At 47.1% G+C, this 20690-nt stretch overlaps 1 protein-coding gene across 2 annotated transcripts in view; it reads right to left on the bottom strand.

The window, feature by feature from the left end:
- LOC126524141 (alanine aminotransferase 2-like) overlaps positions 1-20690 on the bottom strand; it is a 101289-nt gene that overhangs the window by 63017 nt on the left and 17582 nt on the right. For both annotated transcript variants that reach the window (XM_055067309.1, XM_055067310.1), the window contains exon 3: positions 665-744. In XM_055067309.1, coding sequence (XP_054923284.1) covers positions 665-744 — 80 coding nt within the window. The remainder of the gene's footprint in view (positions 1-664; positions 745-20690) is intronic.

Here is a 20690-nt window from a genome sequence, read left to right as displayed (position 1 = left end):
AAGCGACCGGAGATATGGAAGAGTCAAGGCGTAGCGAAGACTGATAGCCTCGTGTGCGCTGTGTTCCCGCCGCTTATTAAGCGTAGACGCTGGAGGCAGCACGGGCTGGTTAATTCCTCCTGCTGCTGCAGCGCTTCCTCAGGCCAGCGTTCTGAAAGCGAGCTTCCGTGGTCATCGAGTGAGATGTGCTCATATTTGCCTGGGCGCGCGTGGCCCCATGTTTGTTAATTTAGCTAATAAGCGAATGTTTACAAGTTTATAGGGCCAATAAGAGTAATATGCTTACTTAGTATAGCTGTGTAATAATTTACAGTCGCAATCTACGCTTCGCTGCTCCAATGTGCGCTTCACGGGCGTTCTCGAACTAACAGTGACAATACTGCATGAGCAGAAAAACTCCCCAGAGATGTTCATTCTACCGGAAGCCGCTTTCAGTGAATCTGAAGGTTGCATTCAGATGCAAGGTGCGATAATGCTGCACTTGTTGGCTGCTACAGAGGTAGCAGTCTGAATTCGTCACAATTATTGTTGTTGGGACCAATGAACTTAGCTAGAATTTGGAACGGCGTCTTTTCGTCTTCGTACATAGTAAAAAGCTTTTGCGGAATACAGTTATCTCAACATTAATTTACGTCCTCGTGGAATAAGAAAACAGCTGACTCACCTCATCCGCAAGAATAATGAGCTGATTTTTGTAAGCAAACTCCACAATATCTTCGATCTGCTGCGTGGAGAGCACGGTGCCTGAAATTAATGAAAAACGTTATGTCAAGAGACGGCTTTATCAAAGGAACGAGAGTGGTGATATGGGCTTGCTGGTTGATTATCATGGAATGGCATGTAGTGTAGCGCAGCCATAACAAGGACAGAAGAAGAAACCGATCACACACACGAATGGTAACTTTGAACAGGAAAATTTTATTTTGGGATCAGTTACACTTGTACGCATCCAAAACCACGTGCACAGTGATATCAGTGTCACTGTACTAATTTAGAACCAAGCACCAAAGAGAATTTAGAAATAAAATCAAGAAACGGAGGTGCGCATAGCAGATGTAATCACCTCTCAAGGCATGCAAGAATAATCAAGCACTTCGGCGGACAAGGACAACGAAGGTAGACTGAATCATTTATACGCCGCAGGGGGAGGATGCGCTGGCTTTCAATGGTTAATTCTATTGTTAATCCTGTAGTTTCACATTTGTTTCTGCCTATGCCATAGCGGTGTCTTCTAGAACGGGACAACATGCACACATTTTATACATTATGGCACTGTTTGTTGACCTGTAAATCTGTGCGAATATTGAAGAGTGGGCGAGTAGGCAACCTTCTACCGTGAATTTATTCACAGCGCTAACGTATTTAGAAGAAGGGACGGGCAGAGTGAAAGAATGACTTCCTAGTTTTATTTCCATGAAGAACTGAATACATACGTTGGCGAAATAAAATGCGTCAAATGCACTTAAGGATGCTTACGTGTGGGAATGCAAAGGATTATAGCCGCTTTGGTGATGAAACGCTTTTCTTTCTGCGCGTTCCTTGTCCGCGCAACCATTCTCCTGTGCTTTAACTGCGCCTCGGTAAAGCCAGATGAAAAGGCGCCAAGCACATCAACGTGCTCACCAGCTCGCGGGGAATGCATAACTCGAAGGACCACTCAGCTGCATTCAATTGGACAATAATGCTTTTTATTTTATACGCTCGTGACGTGGCGCCAACTCCCACTCACTAACTGTGCCGTCACATGTCCAACAACGCACGCACAAGAACACACATTTAGTCAGCCAGATGGCTGCGTCGTGAGGTGCGCAATGAGGCACGCACTAGGGTGATGTTTAGTCAATCAGAACCGGGGAAGCGTGCTCGTCTGACATCTCGGAGGCCCCGGTTCGACTAACACCCAGACCGAAATTTACCTAGTGTTCGTCTCAAATGGCTTAATTTACTTTCTTTTACAGGAATTTCCCTGTGAAATCTGGCACCAATTGAACTATTTTATTGGTGTGGTTTTACTGTTTACTGTCGGCCATTTTTGGTATCATCATTCGTTAACGCCGCCGACTACAACTCCGTATTTTTCCGTAATGGGGCATATAATGCTTGCGCCTTAAAAGAAGGAAGCGAGGCATATCATAGATATGCAAGGAGAGCAACTAGTACATTACAGCGAAGCTGCTTATCTCTAGGCCGCGTGTACTTATTCCGCGTGTGTTCCCAGAGGGAGCACCTTGGCCGGCTTACGCCTGTTTCATGGCGCGTGGACAGGAATGCGTGGGCCATTTCCGGATATTGTGCAATACCGGGCCATTGCCAAGGAGATGCCCGGGCCGGCTTGCGCCATATCACGGTGCGTGCACAACAATGCATTGGCCGATGCCGGAGACAGTGCAATACCGAGCCGACCCGCGGCGGAAGTGCAGAGCTGCTCCAATCTCGGGACCCAACAGGCCCACATTACGCGGGCCAAACAGTGGTATCGTCCTATGTCGTCCCGGACTGAGGATGACACCTAGTCTGCAGGGGGTTCCTACACTCTCTTTTGTGTAATGAAGTTGTTCACCACCACCACCCCGGCTCCAAGCATTCCGCCAACTTCCAAAAATAAGTTAGATATCGTGGGAACAAATAAAATCGCATGAATTCGGCGTTGTAAGAGAAACACTATACATATATAAGCAAGTGCACTTAGTGTAGCAAGTTGGCCCTCATGCGCTTTATTTGTTTAAATCATATTTCAGGAATAATGAGAGGGGGAAGGAGTGTGGCGACGGCGCCTGTGAGCGTGGCCTGCGCTTCTGTGCTTGTAACGTCACGTGCGTGTTATGTGCCGGCGCGACTGTAGCAGCAGCTGAGGCAGACGCATGTGAGGTGCGGTGACCGCGGCGGCGCTTCTGTGGGCGTAGTGTGGTACTGTATGAAAAAAAAATTGCACGATTTCATAACGTATATGCAGCCCATGAATGCAGCTTAAGAAGCTTCGCTGGTAATCGGTTCGCATATGAATGTTGTCGCGCCACGAATTTTTATCAACTGTGGTGATTCGAGCAGGTGCTCACATTTACCTTACAAGCCTAGAGGAAATTTGGTATAATGATTTGACAGCGCAATAGAAGGTGCGCTCACGTGCATATAACCCAGCGTAGACATAATTTCAGCGCCGATAATTTCACGAGTTAGCGGGGTCGTATGATTGTGCATCCCTTTGCATTCATTAAAAATAGTTGCGCAACCGCGGTCGATGCAATTAACGCCGAGGCGAGCGCGCACTGTACTGTAAACGTTGATGTGATGCTCACGCATCCCATCGATGCCTTTTTGTCCGACGCATCTTTTTCTATATATCATTAGAATTGAATACGCGACCCCTACTACACAGGGGACGAAACGTCACATGTGCTTGACAGAACAAGCAGAGGCGCATTCGAGGGCTGCGTTCACCAACTTCTCTAGTGTGCCTCAGTGGCTGTAAAGACCAACAGCAAGTTGATGTGCTCTCAAATCTTCTACGCGCAAGCGTAAGTTCCCCGCCAGTTAATCGGCGAAGCTATGTTTGAAGCCGGTGAAGGAAGCGAGCGCTGGAGGAGGAAGGCACCTGGAGGCGAAGAGCATCGCGCGCCGTGGAAAGTGCGCAGAAGCGCGCAAAGCGCGCGGCAAAGCAAAGCCACCTAGCGTTAAGTCTAGGTGGCGTTGAGCGAAGCGTCGAAGGAGAAAAGAGGCAAAGCGTCTCAGAGGAGGAGAGTATGCGAAGGCGCGCAAGGTTAACCTCCTTTGGCAGTTGCTAGGGCTTCTGTGGGCGGAATGGACGTCCCGGGTTCGTCTCGTGTTAACATCGTCCCTGCGCGCCGCATGCTGTGTGTGCGAATGAAGGCATGCGACGGTGAGCCGACGATGGTGGTTCAATCTCCTTCTCGACTTCGGTGGCTGCTTCGTGTGGCGCGGCCGCGTGCGTCCTATCTTGAAAACAACCTGCGATGTGGACAGTCTAGACGTCTAGGCGCTCCGCATGCCGATAGCTTCCTGTGCGCTATGGTACTGATGCGCTTGCGCTTAACCCGCATTCACAAAGTGTAACATCAAAGTAACTTTTTTACGGCGGAGCTGGATATGTCTACCCTCCCATAGATTTTTCAATGTCCGTGCCTCAAAGCTCTTGCACCCTCTACGAGGACGCAAAGCAAACCAGTAAGGCATGTCCTGAAACCTGGCGTACCAATAGGAAAGCAAGGCAACGGGCGGCAAGCAGCAGCGAAGATGGTGCCCGAGAGGCTGCCCGTAAGCAGTGGACTCGACAGGAATACTAGTGCCACGAAGTGGACAATGCGGCGAATCGACGAAGGTACAAGGCCGGTAAATTATACGACCACAAAGATGCGTATGCGAAGTTTCAGAAGGACTTTCTGGACAGACATTTCGGATTCATTTGTACGGTATACGACAGGCTGTGGTTCTAGAACGACTTTATGGCGAATGGTAACGTTCGAGATGTCGCGAAGCGTGAACGCAAGGTGGTTTTGACAGCTACCCCCGCTACAGACTAAGCAAGGTGTTCCGTTTGGCCATGCCGAGGGAGCGCTAATGCTCGTAGCGCACATCGATCATTTGGTGTGACAGGTTTGCTAACCAGCCATCTGCTGCATTTCCGCGCCTCCACTAAGAACCGAAAAGGCAGTTAGTATGTTGCGTGCGCTGGTATCTGTAGGCAGCACGTAGTGCATACTGCCGAAGAACAAGCTGCTCACGAGGCCGAACGTCGGGACCGCAGACGTGAGCGAGCGCGGCGGGCGGTAAGAACCAGCGAGGAGCGTGCCTAGGAGGCTGCCCGTAAGCGGCGGGCTCGAGCGGAAAGCCCTCCAGATGGCGAAGAGATTAATGTGGCGCGACGACGGAGGTACTACGTTGGGAGACTTCGTGGACAAAAACGTTTGGCTTTAGTTGTCGTGTGTGTGACCGATTGTGCCTTGAAAACGACCTATCGGTGACTGCGAACATTCGTGATGTGACTAAACGCGACAGCATGACTGAGGTGTTGTTACGCATGTTTGGTAAACGTTCATTTTCGTAGTTACTCGCACAGTGATCTTTGTGTAGTTCTTTCACAGCTCCGCTGGTAACCGACATTCACAGGGTCGAATGGTAGCAAATTTTTATCCTATGCCGGTATCATGCGCATCGGGCAGCACAGCCAGTCGCTTCTTTTTATTAGGTTCAATTACCAAAAGGACGTGTCCTTGCCGAAACAGCTTCCGCAGCATTTCGGCCACAGCGAAAAGCAACGTTTCAATTTAACCGGCGTCCAACAACTGGCCTACTTGTGTGTCGAAACTGCGCTGCCGAGCGCTAGGGCAGAATAATTTTAAGGCTCTGACAAAGCGTAGATTTGTGATGCTCCACTTAAGTATATATAACTTCCAATGCGCCGAGCTGGGACACTATAAGCCAGCTATTCCAAACTGTGTGGGATTCCCTTCGGCAATCAGCCCTACGCGATTAGTAAAACTTTTTTCCTGTTACCACCGCTTCGCCTATCTATCACGCAACGTCACGAAAGCCGCTAAAATTCTTCATCCGATATGGCGTTTTCACAGTGAATATGCCTGAATGGACCCAGCAAAAAAAAATTATTATTTTTGATTCCGCAGCTTTTTCCCCGTTACGCCTCCCCCATTGCTTAAGAGGTGCGGGCTGCTCCCACTTCACCTTTCTGTCACGCTATGTCACAAAACGTCAACACTCACCATCTCAAAGTGGCGTGTACGCTTTCAAGATGCATTAATCTGCTGCACAAAACTGAACTTTTTTTTTTTTTTTTTCGGAATAGCAGGAGACTGCCGCGCTCAGAAAGGAATAGAAAACATCTGCCCACAGATCACTCTGGCTATCGGAACTGCCGGAAGAAATGGTTTATTTGCGTGTAATAAAACTTTTAAGTGGCGGTATATCGTTGTTAAGCTCCTTCGGCATGTGTGCGACAACGCTCTCCCAAAGTTCCTTTGCTGAGGATCCGTTTTAGCGGCTTTTATTTAAACTTTTTGTAGCACGCCGTAACAGTTTTCAACTAGTAACAGCAAGGTAATCGAAGGTAAGCAGGCCAATCCCAAACACTGTCACCCCCATACTCATTGAGTTAGCTACGCCGTAAGAAAAAAAGGAGCGACCAGTGGCGTAGCCAGAAATTTCGTTCGTGGGGGGCTCACTTTGCAGCTCGGTCTCCTGCTTATAGAATTAGTCGAGGGATCAATATATATATATATATATATATATATATATATATATATATATATATATATATATGTGATTCAGCAACCTTGTTTACATTTTCGTGCATATGCAACGACCAGGGGAAAATCTCAATGATGCTGCCCTTTGTTAGAATGTATTCCGCAGGAGCAGCTGTCACCGGCTGTGTATTGCGAGTAATTGCTCCGAAATTATAGTCGCAACAGAGAGCACATGTAAAAAGCAGGAGTTCTGCAAAATATACAAGGACTAGTCAAATGAAAGTGAGCCAATGGGAACATATGACAAACGGGGTACCTTATTTAAAAGTAGTCACCATGAGTATTTAGACACTTGTCCTACTAACGAGTCGCGTAATTCCCGTCTCATAAAACTCCTTGGGTTGCTGCCTCAAAAATCTGTAAATGAATACACGTCATCTTCCGACACGAATCTGGTTCCCTTGAGCAGATTTTTCAAATTTTACCAAATGTGGAAGACGCAAGGCAACAGGTCTGGGCTGCATGAGGGATTTTGCAGCGTTTCCCACTTGAACTTTGCCAGTTTTGTATTAACCACATCAGCGACGTGGGAACGGGCAATGTCGTGAAGCAAGATGTTCCCAATGCTCAATTTTCCACGTCGTTTGTTCTGGATTGCGACACGCAGCCGATCCGACCTTTCACAATATCTGAAACGATTTAGAGTCTCTCCAGGTTTAGAAAATTCGATCAATAATGGCCCCTAACGATCTAAAAAGAAGTCAACACTTTTCCGGCAGAAATGACGGCCTTTGTTTTCCTTGGGAGTGGTGAATTCAAATGTTTCCGCTGTAAGCTTTGCCGTAGTGTTTCAGGCTAATCGTAGCGGCACCATGAGTCATCCCCGCTCACAATTGCAGACAAAAAATCGTCACCCTCATCTGGGGTTCTTTGACGTGCACTTAAATCTAAGTACACGGGTGCTTTCGCATTTCGCCTCCACCGAAATGCAGCCGCCGTGACCTGGATTCGATCCCGCGACCTCGTGCTCAGCAGCCCAACACCATAGCCACTGAGCAACCACGGCCTTTTCAATTGTGTTGGGGGTGATTGCACGGTCGCTTTGGCCCGACCATGCATCGTCTTTGTAACTTTCATGTCCTTCTTTGAACAGTTTGCTACAACGCTTCACAGTGGCCAATGAAACGCAATGTTCAACGCATACGGCAGCCATACGGCGAATAATTTCTTTTTGGGAAACATCTTGGTTTGTCAAAAACCTCACGACACCAAGCTGTTCAACTTTTGGAGTGTCCATTATGTCACGCAACCATGTTCAACCCAGTGTATGAGAGCATTAAAGAACATTTAACCTCACCTCTGCATGTCACTTGTAAATGAGATGCGTATGTGCTACGCGCATGCCTCGAAAATAATGAACCGAACTATTATTGCGCGGGGCGGGTTGTCTCACTTTCATTTGACTCGCCTTCGTACATTAGAACTGCGAAGATAAAATGGAATATACAAATGTGAAGATACAGCTTGATACAGGGCAAAAAATTGTCACTGGAAACAAAGTTCACTGCGCATATACACAAAACCTGGCAACAAGATGTTTAAATATACGTATAAGTCTCGAATAAATCTACGTACCTAAGAAAAAGTCACTATATATAATGCTTCAAACAAGGCAAGTAAACAGGTTGCGCAACCACAGATTCACAGATCACAGCACCCTCCCCCCCTCCCTCCACTCCCAATATGTATCGCGTGCGACGGAAGGCGGCGCGCTTCCTCCCCGCTTTTCTGCCTTGCGCACACAAGACTGAGCTACCATCGTCGGCTAACCCCCTCCCCCTTCCCCCCCACGCTTTCACTCGCACATAGAGCATGCGGCGCGCGGTCACGATGTTATCGCCCTTGGCCTTTATTTATACGGAACATGAGGGCAACGGCAGGAATGTGCCTGGAGTCTTCATATAGCTGCTATTGCAATAATTTTATAGTATCCGGCAACTGAAGCGTACCGTGGCCCATTACTTTCCGCAAAAGAAGTAACAAAATCGAACTTTCACCATACGACAATTCGCTGCGCCGCAACAATGTCTTCTTTTTTTCTTTTGTGGGGCGTGGGGCGGCGAAATAGAATAACGCAAAGGAAAGCATGTTGGCTACAATCGAATGCCTACTTTGGGCACCTAGTGTGGCTACCGAAGGAATATCGAAGAAAACGTGTGACGCCTGGTCCACAGAAAGCCATACGCATACTGCTCGGTATCCTACACCGGCGAGACAAAATTTTCCGGAGAGGTTGCGCTCAAGCGAACGCGTTGCAATCCGTCGAGTCCCCGCAGTGCTGGCGGCGAGCGACTGTGCGTTGTTTCTTTTTCTCGTCTGCTAGCCAGAAAGCGTCCAAAACTCTGCCAGGCGAAAATGCAGTCGGACAGAAAAAAAACGAACGCGCATCCAAGTGCGCCGCGCGGTTGTCGATGCAGCACGAGAAAAACGCATGCGCTCTGGCTGGATCGGCAGCCCGCGGGTTGCGAGAACAAAAAATAAATAAATGAATAAATAAATAAAGAGGCTCAATGTATCCTCGCGAATAAAATTCTAGGCAGAAAAATAAATAAGAACTCAGTTACAATGGTGGCTTTAGTGTCTTGACATGGATGCTTTGGCGCAGGTGAAGAAAAAATGTTCATATTCTTTTCCGTGACCTGACGGCACAAATGAACCACCACAACGCTTTGTCTCATTGCACCTCGCTGCGTGCTTTATCAACTTGTCTGATAGTATGTTGATTTGGCTTGTCTCGTTGTATGGCCCGATGTACGACTTTAGAAAAGTCGATGCACCTTTGGCGTCAAATGTTTACAACAGCATTAAACCCACAAAGTTCCGGAATTGAAAATCTAAAGCACGACTTTGGAAATGTCAATGCACCTTTCCCATCAAAATGTTATGAGAACTTTATACCCACAAAGTTTCAGAATTGAAATCCAAGCGCTCCGTAGATTCCGCGGCCTCCGCGAGATGCCGAGACGAGCCCGCTCGCCATCAAAACGCCCTTGAAATTTTGTGCTCGGTGGGGCTCCTTGCGTTACGATATGTGACTCCCGATGCATGGGCGTTTCTGCAATATCCAGCCCGATTTCGCAATGTTTGCGCTAAAATGTATTTTCGAGCGTGAATTAAGGACATTCTAGACAAAATCAAGCATGATTTCCGGCGCCGGGAGTTGTTTTGGTCGGCGGCGCATGACAGCACGAAAAAATTTCGGGGGGGGCTGAAGCCCCATAAGCCCCCCCCCCCTGGCTACGCCCCTGGGAGCGACCCTTGCCCCATTAAGGGAGAAACGGCGGTGTCCCCTATGTTCGTCTTTAAATGAAGAAAGTTTCCTCCCCACTGCATAGGAGCAACGATTTCTTCCTCTCCACAACCAACAGGCTGACTCCAGGCAAGCGAAGCGATCGAAACGACTAGGCCTACCAACTGTCCTAGTTCGCAGCTAGAAAACAACGCACGCATCATAAGGATAGTGTACGTTACTGATATTTAAAAAAAAGCAATCTCTCTAAGCTTTCTCTGGTACATACAACAAACCACGTGCGAGTACGCCACGACTTTGTAGCGATGCCTTCCGCAAGATTGCCACCCACCGTTGGCGACCGGCTGATCATATTAGTAAAGCGCGCGGAGCATCGTTCCATTCCCTGTCGAAGCGCGAAAAGGAATGGCATGGCTAGAACATCGCGGTGTTGAACTTACGTAAACATAGGGATATCCATACATCAATCCGCCGCACACACACGCTTATGTAAAGAACGCGCTTAGCGCCAACTGGAGAGGCTTCAAATTATTAAACCGTCTAGTTACTGCGCGGCCCGATAGATGGCGGTCAACGCTGCCAAAAAAAAGTTGTATTTGAGGTTGTATTTGGTTGTATTTGGTTACGAGGTTGTATTTGAAGAAAAAAAGAGCATGAAAGAGACCCAGGAAAGGGAGCTGGTTCTGACAAATTTAAACTGGAAGAAAGCGGAAGAGAAAATTCCTAAGCGCGCAGCCACAGGGCTAGACGAAGTTCCCGTTAGGCTGATAAATGAACTAGGACCAAAAAGTAAGGAAGCTCTGGTGAAAGCAGTGGAAAAAACTTTAAAAGATGGACGAATACCAGACAGTTGGCGACAAAGTAGAATGAATTTAATTTATAAAGGTAAGGGGGAGAAAGACAGAATTCACTCGTATTGACCGTTGACCATTACATCGGTAATATACAGGCTAGCAATGCAGGCAATCAAATTAAAGCTTCAAGCATGGACAGAGAATAATGGCAGTTTGGGAGAGCTTCAGAATGGCTTCAGAATAGGTAGGCGTTTGGACGATAACTTGTTTGTTCTTACTCAGTGTATTGAAATATCAAAAGTTGAAAGCAGACCATTGTATGTGGCCTTTTTAGACATTACAGGAGCCTACGACAACGTAGACCGCAACATTTTGTGGGATATTCTGGAATCGGAAGGCTTAGGTAACGATTGTATACAGCTTTTGAGAGAGATTTACCTAGAAAATACCGTTTGCGTTGAATGGGAAGGGATGAGGAGCGCGGAGAAAGTTCAAATTAACAAGGGACTGAGGCAGGGGTGCCCTTTATCCCCGCTGCTGTTTATGACGTACATGGTGAGGATGGAGAGGGCGCTAGAAGGAAGTAATATCGGGTTTAATCTCTCATACAAACAGGCGGGTACAGTAATAGAGCAGCAACTCCCAGGCTTATTTTATGCCGACGACATTGTGTTGCTCGCTAACAAGCAAAGCGATTTGCAACGTCTGGCTAATATCTGTGGACAGGATGGCAACAATTTAGGTTTGAAATTTAGTGTTAGAAAATCAGGTGTTATGGTATTCAATGAAAACAGTGAACAGACAGTGGAGATACAGGGCCAAGAAATACCTCGGGTAACAAAATATAAATACCTTGGTATATGGATAAACGAAGGCAATGGATATATGGAAACACAGGAAAAACCATAACAGTCAAGGGGAAGAGAAATGCAGCCATAATCAAGCACAGAGCGCTATGGGGATACAATAGGTACGAGGTCCTCCGAGGTATGTGGAAAGGGGTAATGGTTCCAGGACTTACTTTTGGAAATGCGGTTGTTTGCTTTAAATCAGGGGTACAATCAGGACTCGACGGGAACCACTGGTCAGTGGGTCGCCTCGCATTGGGCGCTCACGGGAAGATTACAAATGAAGCTGTGCAGGGGGATATGGGCTGGACTAGTTTTGAAGTGAGGGAAGCTCGCAGTAAAATTGAGTATGAAGAACGGCTGAGGAATATGGAAGAAAGTTAATGGGCTGGGAGAGTGTTCAGGTATCTGTACAGGCAAAACATTGATTCACAGTGGAGGAAAAGAACTAGGAAGCTTACCAGCAAGTATGCGGCCTGTGGGGTGGGCAACACAGCAACAAGGAAGGTCAAACGGAAAGTCAGAGAGGCTGAATTAATCTCATGGGTGGCGACAATGGAAAAGAAACCTGCCATGAGTAACTACTTAAGAGGAAAAAACGAAATCAGGAAAGAAACCATTTATGATAACTCAAAGGGAAGCTCATTACTTTTCCAGGCGAGATCGGGATGCCTTAGAACACGCACCTATAAAGCGAGATATAACAAGGAAGAAGAAGCATGTGGTTGCTGCGGTAAAGCTAGGGAAACGACGGAGCATATTTTATTAGAATGTGAACACGTCTACCCAGCGGTCGATTTAGGCACCACTGGCCTCCTTGAAGCCCTTGGGTTCAGCGGGAGCAGTGGTAAAGCAAACAAGTCCGCAATAGACATTAGTAAGAGGCAATTGGAGGATTGGTGGAAGAAAAGTAGGGAAACGACAAAAGACGGAGACGTACAAAAGCACAATTCGCAATAGGGGATCAGAAAGTTTGGACGTGGTAGTTCATAGTGTCTTTTTTTTTTTTTTTCATTGGTTAACCTAGGTAGGATATTAGGCAGCGTAGTAGCAAGAGCTTGGTGGCGCAACCCACCGCCCCGTTCCAAAGGGGACGCTCATAACATCCATCCATCCATCCATCCAAAAGTTCGCAATACGGGATCAGAAAATTTCGTTGTGGGAGTTCATATTCTTTTTTCTTTATTTTTTTATTGTTTAACCTTAGTAGGACTTTAGGCAGTATAATAGCAAGAGCTTGGTGGCGCAACCCACCGCCCCGTTCCAAAGGGCACGCCACGGAGGAAGGAAACTCAGGAGAGGCCCTGACGTCACTCTTTGTGAAGCTAAAGTGAAGCCGGAAGTTGGCGTTGCTCATGGCGTTGCTCCGCCTATCGAGCCAGCTCTCTTCTCTTGTTTGCATTTCTCGCGAAACCACGCCGCGCTGCGCGCAACCGTGCTGCTCGGACCCGCGTGCTCCGCAGCAATACTAAACAATCGTTAGCATGATTCCGCCAAAGAGGGCAAAATTTCCCGTGGATATTCCTTCGTCCGTTGTCATTGCCGTGGCGCGGTACATTGCGTACACCGTTGCATGCGCGTTCATTTCACGAACTTTAGTCCCTCCTGTTCCACCTGGCCAGAGCAACATCCGGGAGAGCACGGTCCATATAACGCAGCGCAACAAAACTCCGAGACCAACGCGAACCTGCCCGCACGGCGCCGTTGCCACGGTACGAAACCTACGGAGCAACACGTGTGAGCGCACAGAACCAAAACAGAGCCGCCATTGTGGCCCGAAAGGCGTGGCGGCTACGGCAAAAAAATAAAAAAATTAATAAAAAAAGAGGAGAACCTACTACGTCACTTCCTCCACACTTTTCTGCTAGCGCGCGGAGGGGGTAGGGCCTCTCCTCAGTTTCCTTCCTCCATGGGGCACGCTCATAACATCCGTCCATCCAAAAGAGAGCTGTCGCTTTATTTCGGATTTTCCGCTCGGAAAAGTAATGACCACGGCGGTCCCGACAGAGGAACACACAACATTTCCACAGACGTACTATGCACAACAGAGCACTGTCACACATACTGCACAAAACAGAGAAACCACAACACACGGTACAGACACAAACACTGCTCGATCTACCTACATGCATATGCCTTGAAACCTTCTTATATAGCCACAATGTTCCTACCTGCATAGTACCGCCAGTGAGCCGCTATCTGTTACACGTAATTTCGCAATAAATTTCGGTATAATACTTGTGTGGATAGTCACCTGGTAGGCATGGCAAATCCACACAGATCTGTCAATATATAACCGCACTATGATATTGAATAGGGACATCCAATTAGCAACATGGTGGCGACGGCGATCTAACCCTTTCCCTTCGAAGCCGAAGCGGATGGCGCTTGAAGAACCGCTGACGTTTGCAAAATACATTCTATTGAGATCGCTTCAACGTTTTCTCGCTCAATTTCATAGAGAAATGACAATCTGCTACCGGCGGCGCCCGTACGCCGCTGTAAAGCGGGTACGTGCGAGTCTGCGCACAGTGTGCCGGCGGCTGCTGGCGGCCAGACTTAACGCCGGGCGTATGTAGGAAGGAACCTGACCGGGACGCTGAAGCTACCGCTTTTGAGCAGCCTTCTGAATCATCTTTTGCCTTCCTGTCCACAGACTAAAAGTGTTCTGCTTCGTCGAGGACGTCGTTCGCTGCTACACGCAGAGCAACGGCATGCGATTGTAAGGATATTGGAGGAGAGCGGACGTAAATATTAGCATAGCATCCAAGGAGGCTATGATAGAAGTTACACGCCTGATGTGAGGATACTACTAAATACGAAGACCGAGGATTTCTCACCGCGGTTGGCGTGACTGGACCCGCTCACCAGTGACGATATCAGAAGGTTAACTTCATGTGTCTGTTCTGTTACATCCATCTCCAGGAGAGTTGTGGTAACGAAGATTGTTGCGATACAATCTACTAGGCTACAACTGCTATTACCATATGGTAAACACAGTTGCTGAAGCGTAACCGTCGCGACAAGTGACCGGGAAGGATAGCTGCGACTTTGCATCTGCGGCTCTCGCCGAGCGCCTCTACAGCAAAGTTGTGTCTGCGCCGTGCTTGCCGTGCTTTGTGCTAGAGAAGGTGGTTTCGCTTCCTACCGACGTTGGGGTTCCACAGTGGCCTGCAGCTTTCTAGGATCCCGTCAATCGACACAGTGCACAACGCTGCTGTACCCATGTGTGTCCCATCAGTTTGATCTCTCATTCACGCCTGTGTATATCCGTTTGCCCCGTACCCTTGGGCCTTTCATTAGGCTTTTCATATTTTGTAGTTTCAATTGTCCCTTTACATGTTATGTTCGAGAGTGTCGAGAGACGTCAACAGCCGTATGTGCAAAAGTGCAACTCGGAAGTCAGCGAATTGCAAACACTTTTTCGAAATTTATTTTCTGGATACTTTTCGTTTGTACGTTTGCTTGTACTCCGGCTTTTATGAAACACATGTATTGTTCGTCGGTGCTTCCTGTCTCCGTAGTGTCACGCGCGCTACACGATGCCTCAGGGAGAAGCCGCCGCTGGCGGGCGGAGGCGCAGACGAACCGGCACGCAAGTGACGCTGGATATACAGCTGTATATATGGTTGCATGGTGCGCTCGAGCGCCTCCTTGCTCTGGCGGCAAGGTTTGTGTTCCAGCTATGGATCTGACGGCGTCGCTTGCGGCGGTGATGCGCTCAGACCGCCCAGCTACGTGCCGATGGCGCCAGCAAACGTATTTTGATTCGCTTCGAAACCGTCGCGGATGACGCTTCATTACGGCCACAAATACATACACTTGAGATAGTTTAACCTTCTTATCCTGATTTCACGCATCAAAACGAGAAAGGCTGGCTGATATCTGTGGTGTTTAGGCCGAGATGCCTGAGTACGTGCTTGTCTCGTTGTGCCTCAGCAGCCGGCATTCCTTTAAGTTTACCTATTATCATATCGCTCCCGTTCACGGTGGAGGTTTAACACTGATGGTCGCTTGTCACGAAATGCTTAGACCTCAGGTTATGCTACTTAGCATTACTTTCCGCCGAAAAGAAGTTATTGTAGCCGGTGTTCGGGTCACCGGCGGCGGATACGCACGCAAGGGATACGCAAGATACGCACGCAAGGGAGAAACTTTCCTCCACTTTTCATTACCACAAGAGGGCGCGACATGTGAAGTGTGGGTGCCAGTCGAAGAGAAAATTCCTAAGCGCACATCCACAGGGCTAGACGAGGTTCCAGTTAGGCTGATTATTGAACTAGGATCAAAAACTAAGGAAGCTCTGGTGAAAGCAATGGAAAAAACTTTAAAATATAGACGAATACCAGACAGTTGGCGCCAAAGTAGAATGAAGGAGCGCATGGCAACGTATACCGGGACATTTTGTGGGATATTCTGGAAGAGGAAGGCTTTGGCAACGATTGTCTAGAGATTTGGAGAGAGATTTACCTAGACAATACCGTTTGCGTTGAGTGGGAACAGATGAGGAGTGAAGAGAAAGTTGGTATCAACAAGGTACTGAGGCAGGGGTGCCCTTATCCCCACTGATATTTGTGATGTACATAGTGAGGATGGAGAGGGTGGTAGAAGGAAGTAATATCGGCTTTAATCTCTCATACAAACAGGTGGGTACAGTAGCAGAGCCATAGCTGCCATGTTTATTTTATGCGTACGACATTGTGTTTCTATCTAACAAGCAAAGTGATTGCAACATCTGGCTAATATCTGTCGACAGGAAGGCGAAAATTTAGGTTTGAAATTTAGCGTTAAAAAGCTGGTGTTATGGTAATGAACAGTGAACAGACAGTGGCAATACAGGGGCAGGAAATACCTCTGGTAAAAGAATATAAATTCCTTGGTATATGGATAAACGAAGGCAATAGATATATGGAAACACACGAAAAAATAACAGTGAAGGGGAAGATAAATGCAGCCATAATGAAACACAGAGCGCTATGGCGATGCAAAAGGTATGAGGGGCTCCGGGGTATGTGGAAATGTGTAATGGTTCGAGGACTTACATTTCGAGATGCGATTGTTTGCTTAAAATTAGGGGTATAATCAGGGCTCGACGGCAACCAAAGATCAGTGGGACGCCTCGCATTGGGCGCTCACGGGAATACGAAGCTGTGCAGGGTGATATGGGCTGGACAAATTTTGAAGCGACAGAAGCTGGCAGTAAAATTAATTATGAAGAACGACAGAGGAATAAGGAAGAAAGTTAATGGGCTGGGAGAGTGTTGATGTATTTGTACAGGAAAAGCATTGATTCTCACTGTGGGAAAAGAACTAGGAGGCTTACCAGCAAGTAACCGGCATGTAGGGTGAGCAACACAGCAACAAAGAACGTCAAGTGGGTAGTCAGAGGCTGAAATATTCTCAATGGTGGCGACAATGGAAAAGAAACCAGCCATGAGTAACTACTTAAGAGGAAAAAGGACATCAGGAAAGAAACAATTTATGGTAACCAAAAGGGAAGCTCATTACTTTTCGAAGCCAGATCAGTATGCCTTAGAACACGCACATATAAAGCGAGATGTAAGAATGAAGAAGCATGGGCTTACTGCGGTAAAGCTTGGGAAACGATGGAGCATGTTTTATTAGAATGTGAAGCTATCTGCCCAGCGGTCAATTTAGCACCCTGGCCTCCTTGAAGCCCTTGGGTTCAGCGAGAGCCGGGGAAAACTAAACATGACCGCCATAGAGATTAGTACGAGGCGATTGGAAGATTGGTGGAAGAAAAGTAGGGAAATGACAAAGAATGGAAACGTACAAAAGCAAAGCTCACAATAGGGGGCCAGGAAATTCGGTTGTGAGAGTTCATCTTGTTTTATTTTTGTTTTTCTTTTTTTTTACCTACGTAGGACATTAGGCAGTATAATAGGAAGAGCTTGGGGGCACAACCCACTGACCCGCTCCAAAGGGGTCGCTCATTACATCCACCTATCCATCCCTGTGAAAGAAGAACTCACCGGCCTGAAGGAGGAAAACGGCTAGTTCCTCCTTTCTCGCGCCCCCCCCCCCCCCTTTTTTTTAGGCTGCACTTTCACTCTGTGATGTTCGGCCCCACCGAATGCTTATCCAATTCTGCGTGCTCTTCGCTTCTTAACAGCCAATCAGATAAGGAAAACCTGTGAAAGTGTGCAATGTTTCTCGATTTGAAAGCAAACAAATGTAACCTCCTCTAAGCGAGAAAAGCATTTTACGGGGCAGTTCAAACAACGCTGCGAGTGGTCGCCGAATGCTTGCGTCGGCGGTTGCAGTAATTTGACATCAGGTGATTGAAATAAAAACACATTAGAATAGTTTGATGTTTCAGTGCCTCTGTAAGGCGAAAGTAGATTTATACTGGTTGGCTTATAAATGCAGCATAAGTAAGTAGATAAGTTATAAACGCTTTAGGTCAAGAAATTTTAGGGTATCATTTACAGGCAACTCACGTGTCAACTGCAGCTGCTGGAAAAGCTGTCGAAAATGGCTACAATATCTAATACTATATTGCGACTGTAGACATATTCACTGTCGACTAGTACCAAAACAAAACGACAGACGAACCATTGCAGTTTTAATTAGCCCAAATGCCACTGCAGGTCGTGATGTGCAAGATAAATATAGCTGAGGATGGGCGCCAAACAAGATACAATGCCATTCCCAATTTTTTTTTTTCTTTTTTTTTTTGACACGGCGAAAGTAGATTTATACTGGTTGGCTTATAAATGCAGCATAAGTAAGTAGATAAGTTATAAACGCTTTAGGTCAAGAAATTTCAGGGTATCATTTACAGGCAACTCACGTGTCAACTGCAGCTGCTGGAAAAGCTGTCGAAAATGGCTACAATATCTAATACTATATTGCGAATGTAGACATATTCACTGTCGACTAGTACCAAAAAGTTATCAACAAAACGACAGACGAACCATTGCAGTTTTAATTAGCCCAGATGCCACTGCAGGTCGTGATGTGCAAGATAAATATAGCTGAGGATGGGCGCCAAACAAGATACAATGCCATTCCCAATTTCTTCTTTTTTTTTTTGACACGATAGCATGTGCGCGATGGCTCTCAGTAGCTGGCGAGGTACACATAAATCACTTGAATTTTCGTAAAGTAGGGACGCTCTCTTTCTCCGCCTTCACCCTTCCTCGTTTCTCCTCTCTTTCGCGCTCCCTCCTCGACAATGGCACCACCTACTTGAGCGTAGCAGAGGACTTTTCGCAGATTGAATGCACGTATAGCAAGGCGGTGCGCTTTAAGGGCCCAAACATGGTCAATCCGCCCGACCGTTCAGCCCTCGTCCGCCTGCGTGCGGGGGGCTCTCCAGTCGAGACGGACGAGCGGTCACAACTTTCCCGTCGGCGCGTCTCTCATTGGCTGGTCCAAGGCGGACGGCGTCGGGTGTCGTCACGGCAAAGATGGCGCGTGCTCGAAGCAAAGCGAAGCGGGGACGCGAGGCCTAAGGTACAGCCACGTCAGAAACAGTCTATTTTTCTCCTTGTGATTTTTACTATAGTCATCTGACACCCGCGCAGATATCCATCGAAGGCAGCAAGCTGATGTACCCTCCAGGCTTCATCAGTGCGTGCAATCGCCGACAGAAACAGACGGAGCGCAGGAAGTGTGTGTTGTGCTACGAGAGCGTCGGAAGAAATATTTGAAGCCGTCAACTTCGTGATTTTTTCTGCCATGATGCGCGTGTGCGTCGCAAACGGGTAATCAATCACATACACGTGCATTCTGAGCAGGACACATGTTCAGGGCGTGGAGAAATAAATAGCGTCCGATCGGCCAACCCAGCGTTCGCGATTGGTATCTGTTCTGTGTATGCGGCTCGTTGCCGCGAAGTGGTGAACTCCAGTCCTTTGCGACGTTCAGAAGTAATGATAGGATCAGTCGCGATAAGTTTTTATTGCCTCGTTATCGCTTCCATTCCGCGTGTGCTATACAGCGTGTGAGCCGTAACCGGCTGCGATGCGCCGTGGTGACCGCGACGTTCGGGCCGTGTTCTTGCTGTTATGAAAAGTGCTCGCAAGCTACAAATCGTGGTATATATCTGCGATGTATCCCAGCGTTGCTGGGTGCAGAAGTACTCATTCTACGTGATGTGCGTGTGCTCAGAAGTGAACTGTGCAGAAGTGTTGCCGATCGCGTTTTCCTATGTAGTACGCTTATAGATAAGCCCTATCACACCGGCCTTTTCTGCTTCGTGCATGCATCGTTTGTTTCAAAAGTTGTTACCGCATGTTTGAAAGTAGTTTGATTGTGGGGGAGTTCAGGGAACATCATGATAGTTACGTGCGTCAAGACATACAGCGCTGTCCTGAAACGTGGACACGCCTGACAGCACTAATGTCATGAATCAAAATTTAGGGCAGCCTTACTTTTTACCATGTGGACATTGGTGTCAATAGGAAGAATTTCTAGATTTAACGAAGTAAATAACTTTATATTTTGTGATGCAAGCGGCTCACGTACCCGAAAATCCTAACTGCTTGTTTATGGCTGGTGACTGAGCACAGAGTCTATTTGTAAAGACACCAGTAGCATGATAGATCAATATGTTATAGGTAAGAACTGGATACTTCCTTTTTATTAAGTACAATTTTTACGTTTGCGGAGAAAAGCAATATTAATGTAAAAATGAACACGTACGACAAATAATAACAAGTAACGAGTAAGTAAATGTCACAGGTATCGTGATATATGATATTTTGCTAGCAAGAAGCAGAAATGTGTGAATGAAATTGTGTCTAGAGTTCTTCACTGGCTAGCTATGGTCACGTTACTTATCCAGGCAGATTTTGGGTAAGCGAAAGTTTACCGTTACTTTGTATATCCACCCCATTTTATTATCTTGTTCGTGTCGCCTGTTATGGCACAAGCCTTCAGTTTAAAGTGAACAATAGCACAAGTACCAGCATTATGTGCCTGATAAGTGGTTTATTTTCTATCTTCGTGTTCCTTCTACCAACAAATGTGCATTAAACTGTTCATGTGCTAACAAATGTGCATTAAACTGGCTTGGGCCTGCAAAGTATGTCCAATAAACGTTTTTCCAGTGCACTTTCATCTGACTCTAAGCTTACTGCTACCTATGATTTCTGCGTGTAGGATGTTGGACGCTATAAGTCGCCATCTCACTGATCTTTGTTTTGCACAGACCACGGGTCCACTCAATAATTGAGCCGTTTTCATTTGCGCTGCCAAGCTATGGAAAGAGGTGCCTCGCCTCTTGTCATTCTTTAGCATGTTCATGGCCACAGTGCATTGCCCCTGAAAAGTCAGCTGCTATCACAATATAAAACTTGCCTATTGGCTGTCATAAGTTTATACTGAACAAAAATTTCCACAATTATGTAAGCATTAGTTATGTCATCGAAGCCAGCCAATGAGGACGAACTGCTGGCAAAATTTTCAAGCGACTCTGCCAGCACAGTGTCTCCTCCCTATGTTATGTTAGCCACGGTGTTTTATCAGTGTGCTGCATTTTTCTTTTTTGACC

The sequence above is a fragment of the Dermacentor andersoni genome, chromosome 3, assembly GCF_023375885.2.
Source record: "Dermacentor andersoni chromosome 3, qqDerAnde1_hic_scaffold, whole genome shotgun sequence".
In the NCBI taxonomy this organism is placed as follows: Eukaryota; Metazoa; Arthropoda; class Arachnida; order Ixodida; family Ixodidae; genus Dermacentor; species Dermacentor andersoni.
This window is presented reverse-complemented; position numbering and strand designations above follow the sequence as displayed.